Here is a 10,064-nt window from a genome sequence, read left to right on the forward strand (position 1 = left end):
CACCTCAGTAAGTACAAATAAGAACTCCTGTGGTCAAATTATTTGAATTCAAAGTGCATGTTTCCATTGGGTTAGAACCAGTTACCTTATTTTATACAATAGTATGAATTCAAACACATATAACCACTTCCTGGGGTTCCATCTTTACACTAATGAGAACCTAGCTGTATTCATAGAGCTCATGTTGTTTCTCAGTCATTTTTTCAGTCATATTTGACTCTTCATGACCCCATTTGAAATTTTCTTGAGAAAGATATTGTAATGATTTGGTATTTCCTTCTTTTGCTAATTTTGCAGATGAGGAAACTGAGGCAAACAGGGATCAAATGACTTGCCCAGAGGCACATAGCTAGTAAATACATTAGGCAAGATTTGAAGACACAAAGCTGAGCCTTCTTAACTCCAAGTATGGCACTCTAGTCATTGTGTCACCTAGCTGCTCCCATGTAGTTCCTACATTTGTCTAAATAGATAGACCCCTAAAGATGTTAGGCATTATTTAGCTATTTTGAATGAATTTCTTTCTCTTCCTATTGTATTGTGTTAGTAAATAAACAGAAAGGTGATAATGTACATGGGTTTAATTTATATTCTTATACTTTGTTGAAGTTACTAATTGCTTCAACTAATTTTAATTGTTATTCTAGGATTCTCAATGAGAAGTATGATATCACCTCTATAAAGTAATCATTTCCTTTCATTTTTGCCCATGCTTCTCCCCTCAGTTCTCATATTATTTTTATAGCAGACAGGTCTAAAACTATATTGAACTATAATGACAGTAATGAACAAACTTGCTTTGTCTTTGATTTTAATGGAAAGTCTTTCAGTGTATTTCTATTACAAAAGTTTTGGTTCTTGGTTTTATACACAGTTTAATATTCTAAAGTATATAGTTTTATGGACTGTTTGTCATATTAATTAAAATCATTTTATTCCAGACTTTTCAGTTTTTTTTAATCACAAATATATGTTGCAATTTCAGAAAATCTCTTTTCTGTTTCTTTTGATATAATAATGTCATTGTGATTTCTTTTGTTATCAGCATTTTCTCTTAAGTTTTTGGTTTCGGGGCGGCCAGGTAGCACAGCGAGTAAGAGCACCGGCTCCAGTGTTGAGAAGACCTGGAGATCGAATCCCGGGCTCAGAACCTTAGCACCCACCCAGAAACACCTGGCCGTGTAACCTTGAGCAAGTTACTTAACCCCAATTGCTTTAAAAAAGAAAGAAAAAAAAGTTTTTGGTTTCTCAGATATTGACCCAACCTTACTTTCCTTGTATAAGTCTTACCTGGTCAGAATGTCTAATGTCTTTAAGTCTGGCATGCCATGTTCCTTATGAAGTATCTATGTTTTGTTATCACTGCTTCATATTTTACACATTCACTAGCAATTCATTTAATAATACACCCAATAAAGCCACATATACTGTCTAACATGGATGATTTGGATGGACTCTTTCTTTTAAAATCAATGCTGCAAGGGATGTCTCTGTTTGAGGGGAAAAGAGAGCATATTCAGAAATGAATGTGATGTTTACAAAAAGGTAGTAAGAATAATACATTCTGCACTTTTGACAAGCATTGGGCTATAGCTTGCAGACTCCACTCTTTTGCCCTTTTTTGAAAATTAAAATACTTGTTTTTCCTTCGTCCTGTGGTATGGTTCCCATTCTCCACAATGTGTCAAATATTAGCGACTGTTTTGTAAGTTTTTTGTATGTATAGCACTTGGCACAGTGCTTGGCACATAGTAGGAAAAAATAAATGTTGATTGTCTGTTAACTGATAATTATTTTTTTTAATAAGCAATTGGGGTTAAGTAACTTGCTCAAGGTTACATGGCCAGTTATTTCTGGGTGTGGTGCTAAGTATTTGAGCCCTGATTCCATCCCTGGTCATCCCGACACTGGGGCCAGTGCTCTTACTCACTGAGCCATCTGGCCACCCCTTGACTGATAATTCTTAGGCAGCCACACTTGCCTGCTCTTTCAGGACTCAGGAATGTAATGCATCTGGGCAAAGTGATTTGAATTCATTAGGAGTGGTGAGGTTCTCTCATATTATATTTTCCACCCCTGTCTTTTGGTAAACTCAGCAGATTTTATACATTCAATCATCATTTATTAGTAGATGAGACCCAAATATACACATACATCAATTCTCTATTTCCCCTACTCCAGTCACCATAATTCCAACTACCGACTGGACAACTTTCACTTAGATGTCCAATAGAAATCTCAATATCAATATGTTCAGAAATAGAATTCATGATATTTCTTCCTACTTCCACCCAATCATAACTTCCCTATCTCTCTTGAAGGACCATCATCCTTCCATTTAACCCATTTGCAAATTTGGCATTATCCTTGGCCCTTTCTTCCTTATTGCTAAACATACCACACTTTGCCTTCACCCACCCTTACTTTTTCAATTCTGGAACCATAAGACAATCAATACTGCTATTGCTACTAGAAAGTATATATACCAGATGGAATTTCAGCAATTATAAACAAATTCCAATCTTTTATAGACCATTAAGGAAACAAAGGAAGCACATTATCAAACTTCTCATACGTAAATAAAATGCAATGTCAGGAAACATACCTCTAACTCACATTTGTGTTCCTTGGGGATAGTGACTCATCCTAGGTTCAAAGTACTGTGGGGTCTGTCTCAACTTACAAAACGAAGTTTGTGAGTCAATGTGTTTGCCCATATTAGTCACTGAGAAGACACAGTTAATTCAAATAAAAGACATTTAATAAAAATAACAGTATGGCAGTCATTTAATAAAATATTATAGTTAGAAAAGTAGCAATAAAACAATTCCCTCATGAATATCTTTCACATTGTGTTTTAAGGCTTACAGAGTCCTTTACATGGCTTTGTATCATCTATTCCTCACAATAACCTTGTGAGGTAGATATTATTATGATCCACATTTTACATAGGAAGTAACTGAATCTAAAAGAATGTTGTGGGCCAGGGAACTAATGGGACTAAGTAGCCTTGAATGAACTCCCTATATTCTCCCCAGCATGAGCTGGGGACACTGTAAGAAAGAAGTTATGAAGCAACCCTGCAACAGCCTGAGTTAACTTTACTCCCAGATGTATTGCTGTGAGTGTCAACTGTAGGCACTTCCAATAAGGAGGATTCTTATAGAGATGCTTAGCTCTAAGACTCTGGAGGTGAGAACTTGAGACCTCAGAGAACTTTCTTGGTGGCTGCTTTGATTTTCTTTACCAGTAAGTTTTGCTTGTCTCCCTGTAAACTACTTAAAATGAAACTGCTTTGAGGATGACTTTGCCGTAAGGGTTGCTTGAATATTTTTAGAAAGGTTTTGCTTATTTGAATTGTCAGGCTCTGAGTGCTACATTGCATTTGCTAGAGATTCATAAGTGTGATAGACATAATTCAGCTACTAAGTGTCTAAGTCAGAATCCAAACCAGGCTTTCCTGACTCAAAATCCAATGCTTTGGTCACTTAACCCTGCCACTCCATTGCCTTACAAACCTGGGACGAACTTTCCCACAAATGCAATACCATAAATGGAAAGGACAGTTACAAGTAGGGCACAAGTATGGGGTGTTACAGCTTCAAGGAATGGACAGGTAAAATGTGAGTGGAAGTGTGCAAACGACAGGAACACATAGGGATAGAAAATACGTGGAGATGGTTATAAATATTGAAAGTTGTAGCTAGAACCTACACATAGAGGGCTACATACATATGGACACATAGGTCAGGGAATGTGCATGGAAGGACACATACAGGGAACACAGGTGATTAGGGCACATATCCATGCTTCTGGCTCTGCTGGGCTGTCGATATTTTATAAGAATCTCATTCTGCTGCTTCTGTTGGGCCTTCCATTGCTCCATGAAGCTTTATCATTATGACAGTGACATGGACACTCCTGTGTCTTAGGAAGATCAATTTGGCAGTGGCACAAAGGATGGGTAAGAGGGTTGTGCAATATGTGCATTCGTGGATGTATTGTGATAGGGGTCATTAGAGAGAACAATGAAGCCCATGGAATCACACATCTATCTGACTGAGTTCTCTAAAATAGAAGTGTGTGTGTACACACGCATACATACATGTGTGTATGTATATGTATGCATATATGTATATATACAGACATATTTAATCTATTTAACATCAAACAATCTAAGAGTAAAGAAGAGGGGAAGATAATGATTCTCACAGAATTTCACTGCTTTTGCCCAATCCAATATGGAGATGAATATATTGGCAATACTTAGAATTATCTGGAATTAGAACAACAATCTTTTTTCATGTATACTACAGTTTTTTTCAGACCTAATGGCCTTTACCAGGTACAAGCTTTTTCAATGCCCCCTTTACATCGTTGTTCCTCAGAGTATAAATGAGGGGATTTAACAGAGGTGTGACCACAGTGTAGAAGAGGGAGACAAACTTCCCCTGGTCTTTGGACCTACTTTTGACTGGCTGGAGATACATGAAGGTGATGGTCCCATAGAAGATGATTACAACTACCAAATGAGAAGAGCAAGTCCCAAATGCTTTACGACGTCCTGATGTGGATTTGATCCTCAATATGGCCTGGGTGATGTAGCCATAGGACATCAGAATGAGAGAGACAGGCACCACGAGAAAGACCACACAAGCCACAAAAAGCTCATCTTCGTTAAAAGTAGTATCTACACATGCCAGCTTGATCAACACTGGCACCTCACAGAAGATGTGGTCAAGCTGGTTGTGACCACACAGGGGGAGCTGGATAGTGAGAGAGCACTGGATCAGAGAGGTGATGAGGCCACTAAGCCATGCTGTGGCAGACAGAGACAGGCAGTGCCGAGGATGCATGATGACTGCGTAGTGGAGGGGGCGGCAGACTGCCGCGTAGCGGTCATAAGCCATGACAACTAAGAGAATGCATTCAGTGGATCCCAAGCCCATGGCCACATACAGTTGTGCTACACAACCCATGTAGCTCATAGTTTTGTCCTTGCTTCTCATTGTGAACAGTAACTGTGGGGCCACAGTGGTCGTTAGGCAGAGGTCTACAAAGGACAAATTGGTGAGGAAGAAGTACATTGGGGTGTGTAGCCTGGGGTCCATGCTAGAAACCAAGATGATGGTCATATTTCCCACCAGGTTCAAGATGTAGAAGATCAAAATGAGCACAAATAGAATTATCTCTAGTTGAGGTTTGTCAGAGAAACCCAAGAGAATGAAGCCCCCTGGAGAGCTGTTGTTTTGCTCCATTGACCTTCACTTGTGAGTTCCTGTTGGGATATGAAAGGCAGAATGAAATGTTGTTAGGCACTTATGAAAGAAAACTATGAGAGTGAGGTCAGGCAAGCTCACAAGCCTTTGTTTAGGACGTTCTGTGTACCACGTGCTATGATAAGTACTTGGGACATAAAGAAAGGCAGGTAGGCAAAGAAGGGACCAGGCGATCACTCTTGGCTGATGGTGCGATGACGTACTTAGAGAATCCCAGGGAACCAAGTAAAAAAATGCTTGAGACAATAAATAAATGTGGCAAAGAAGAGACCAAGCTATCACTCTTCACAGATGATATGATGATATACTTAGAGAATCCCAGAGAACCAAGTAAAAAACTACTTGAGACAATAAATAAATTTGGCAAAGTTGCAGGATATAAAATAAACCCACATAAATCCTCGGCATTCCTATATATTTCCAATGAAACTCAACAGCAAGAGATAGAAAGAGAAATCCCATTTAAAGTTACTGCAGACATTATAAAATATTTGGGAATCTACCTGCCAAAACAAACCCAGGACCTGTATGATCATAACTACAAAACACTTTTCACACAAATCAAGTCAGATCTAACTAATTGGAAAAATATCAATTGCTCGTGGCTGGGTCGAGCTAATATAATAAAAATGACAATTTTACCTAAATTAAATTATATATTTAGTGCCATACCAATTAATTTACCAAAAAAAAAAACTACTTTATAGAGCTAGAAAAAATAGTAACAAAATTCATTTGGAAGAATAAACAGTCCAGAATATCAAGGGAATTAATGAAAAGAAATGCTAGGGAAGGTGGACTAGCTATACCAGATTTCAATCTGTATTATAAAGCAGCAGTCATCAAAACTACTTGGTACTGGCTGAGGAATAGAGGAGTGGATCAATGGAATATATTAGGCACATGAGATTCAGAAGTCAATAACTATAGTAATCTATTGTTTGATAAACCTCCAGACCCTGGTTTTTGGGGTAAGAATTCACTATTTGACAAAAACTGGTGGGAAAACTGGAATATAGTATGGCAGAAACTGGGCATAGACCATTATCTAACACCATATACCAAACTCAAGTCTAAATGGGTGCATTTATCTAGGTATAAAGGTTGATACAGTAAGCAGTCTCCTAAAACAAGGAATAGTTTACCTATCAGACTTGTGGAGAGGGAAAGACTTTATGACTAAACAATAATTAGAGAACATTATAAAATGTAAAATGGATAATTTTGACTACATGAAATTGAAAAGTTTCTGTACAAACAAAGTCAATGTAACCAAGATTAAGAGGGAGGTGGTAATTTGGGAAAGAATCTTTACAACCTATGTCTCTGACAAAGGACTCATTTCTAAAAAATACAGAGATTTGACTCAAATTTATAAGGATACAAGTCATTCCCCAATTGATAAATGGTCAAAGGATATGAACAGGCAGTTTTCAGAGAAAGAAATTAAAGATATCTATAAGCACATGAAGAAATGCTCTAATTCACTATTGATTAGAGAAATGCAAATCAAAACAACTCTGAGGTACCACATCTCACCAGTCACATTGGCTAAGATGACAAAACAGAAAAATGACAAATGCTGGAGAGGATGTGGGCAAATTGGAACACTAATGCATTGTTGGTGGAGTTGTGAACTGATCCAGCCTTTCTGGATAGCAATCTGGAATTATGCCCAAAGGGCTATAAATACTTTCATACCCTTTGATCCAGCAATACCACTCCTAGGGTTATATCCCAAAGAAATCATAGAAATGGGAGAAAGACCCATATGTACAAAAATGTTTATAGCAGCTCTTTTTATGGTGCCAAAGAATTGGAAATTAAGGGGGTGCCCATCAATTGGGGAATGGCTGAACAAGTTGTGGTATATGCATATTATGGAATACTATTGTGCTATAAGAAATAAAGAGCAGATGTTCTTCATATTTACCTGGAGAGGCTTAAAAGAACTGATGCTGAGTGAGAAGAGTAGAACCAGAAGAAATTTGTACACAATTACAGACACAACGTATGTGTGATGACCAACTTTGATAGACTGGACTCTTCTCAGCAATGCAGTGATATAAGTCAATCCCAAAAGACTCATGATGGAGAGAAATATGTGCATCCAGAGAAAGAACTAAGTTTATATCCAGGTGGAAGCAAAATACCTGATCTTTTTCCTTCTCTTATTTGGTTTTATGTCCTCTTTACCATTTTTCATTCCAGCTGGGACAATCCATCCTTATAACCTGACTAATGTATAATGTGAAAGTATTTACAGATCCTATACTTGACTATAAGCTGCCATGGGGGGGGGGGGGTGGGGGGGGAAAAAATGTGAAACTCAAGGAATTGTGGAATTGAATCCTGTAAACTAAAAGGAAACAAACTAATAAAAATTTTTTTTTAAAAAAAGAAAGGCAAAAATGCAGCTGTCCTCAAGGAACCCATAGTTTAATAGAGAAGACAACATGTAAACAACTATGTACAAATAACATACACACATACTTGCATATGTGTGAGTTGCTTTATGCTTCAGTGATATGTCTCTTGGCTTCTATTTCCTCATGCATAGAATGAGTGGGTAAAACATATTTTATCCAAGATGTCTTTAATTTTGAATATTCTTTGACGCTCTAACTAGTCAATCTTCTATGAATAAATTAGTTGAGTCAATTGATTTAACATACCCCTAAGGACAGATATCATGACTGGATTTCAATTTTCTGTTTTCACAAATACAGTTTCTGTGTTAAATGTGACTGCTTTTAGTTCTTTGTTTTAAAAGGCATTCCGTCTCAACCTTCTGAAGTTTATTTTGACTATTTTGGAAAGAATTCTTTAGACTGGTTACTAAAAATCAGACCAAATTAAGCAACTCTTCAGTCTTGCTGCCCAGCTATAGAGTCACTTCTAGAGTACTCCAGCCCTGGGCTCTGTACTTTCCAAAGGTCTCTCACTTTATCATTTTGTTGCCGGACATAATAATAATAACAATAGTAATGATGATGTGTGGGTATAATTACAATTTTCAAAGTCTTCCCATACATTAGGTATATGAAGTAAGAAAGGCTAACTGGTATAATTATATCCATTTTACAGGTGAGGAAACAAAGGTTTATAATGATGAAGTATCAAGGGTTGCAGACCTAGTGTCAGATCCAGGGTTTGAACCCAACTCTCCCAACCCTAAATCCAAAGCTGTCCCAATATATCGGGATTCCTGACAACAACACAACAGCAACAGGTATTGTTGTTGTTGTGTTATTTTAGTCATGTCTGACTCTTTGTGACCCAATTTGGTGCTTTGCCATTTCCTTCTCCAGCTTATTTTATAGATGAGAACCTGATTAAGTGACTTGCCCAGAGTCATACAGCTAGTAAGTGTCTGAAGTTAGGTTTGAAACCATGAGGATGACTCTTCCTGATTCTAAACCCAGTGCTCTATCCACCTCACAGCCTAAGTTCATGCATTATGGTTTCCAAAGTCATCCATATAGACAGTGAAAAAATCTGAATGAGAAGAGTAATGCTGTACACACATGGAAGTCAAACCTTCCATCTTCTCTGGAGTCTCGTACTTACACACTTTACTTACCTCACTCTAACATTTTACTTACTAGCAAAACTCATTGAGATTGTGGACATTTTTTATGAGATAACATGATTTTTATAAAATTATATGTAATATTACAGTGCTCCTTACCTAACCAATGTATTTTACACATCAACGATGTCTCAGGTAAGCAATCAAATAATCCTTATTCATATGAAGCTGAGGTTTTCACCAATAAGGCACCTGTAGATTTCACCCTTTGAGCTCTCTTCTGTAAAGTCAAGTCTCTCTTTGTCTGGGGGGCTGAGCAGAGCGTATTCTCATTAGTAAAAAGAAAATGCAAGATATATGTCCTATTGAAGGTAGGAATTCAACAAAATGAATAGTCGGTTCAGAGACTAGTGGGATCCTCTACTTTGGCTGATAGATTGTAGATATAGAGAAGAAAGAGTTTTTATTTCATTTTCTGCCACATAAAGGAAATGATTATTTGCTTTTCAGAAATGATGGATCATCAGGGTGAATTTTCTGCCTTTTCATCATCCTTATCCTCTTGGTAATAAAAATATAAGCATAATGTGAGAAAGGGCATCATAAATCACGTTAGTCCTTTTGAAAAATGAAGTCTAAGATCAGGGAAGGGGAAAATAGTTTGCATGAGAACATATAAAATTGATACAGTAGTACTGTGATTATTAATTATAACATAATTAGTAGTATTCAATAGTGAGAGGAAATCTAGTATGATAGAGAAACAACTGGACTTTGAATCATGAAGGTCTAGGTTTAAAACCTGTCAGACACTTGATAGCCTTGTAATCCTAGATAAGGCACTTAATGTTCCTAAGACCCAATGCAAGCACCTGTAAAATGCTTAGGCTTTATTCATGATGTTTAAGGTCTCTCACAGCACTAGTTCTAGTATGATGTGGTGTGTGATAGAGAACAGGCATTGGTAGGCTCAGAAAGACCTAACTTCACAACCCAGTTCCCACACAGGCTGGCTGTATGAACCTGGGATAGTCATGTAAGCTCTTAATACCCCCAGACTATAGGGGGGGAATTAGTCTAAGACTAAAAATTGCAGAATTATAATGAAGGTGCTTTGAAAGAGGCTTTTTCCTAAGCCAGAATTCCCGGTGAGAAATTCTCTACTCTCATGACACTCTACCTTGATGATAACACTGGACTGGATAAAGGGATTTTAAGGGAAGGAGTTAAGAGAACAAAATTGCTATTGCCTA

The 10,064-nt window shown here is 37.4% G+C and overlaps 1 protein-coding gene across 1 annotated transcript; it reads right to left on the bottom strand.

The window, feature by feature from the left end:
- Positions 1-4,328: 4,328 nt before the first annotated feature.
- On the bottom strand, positions 4,329-5,350 carry LOC138171734 (olfactory receptor 2G6-like). The gene has a single exon (XM_069101367.1). It carries the CDS (start codon positions 5,256-5,258, stop codon positions 4,329-4,331), a length of 930 nt encoding a protein of 309 aa, XP_068957468.1. The 5' UTR covers positions 5,259-5,350.
- Between the last annotated feature and the right edge of the window lie 4,714 nt (positions 5,351-10,064).

Source organism: Petaurus breviceps, unplaced genomic scaffold (genome assembly GCF_028583685.1).
Source record: "Petaurus breviceps papuanus isolate PSGF00001 unplaced genomic scaffold, PetGlider_PUasm1.0 462, whole genome shotgun sequence".
Taxonomy (NCBI): Eukaryota; Metazoa; Chordata; class Mammalia; order Diprotodontia; family Petauridae; genus Petaurus; species Petaurus breviceps.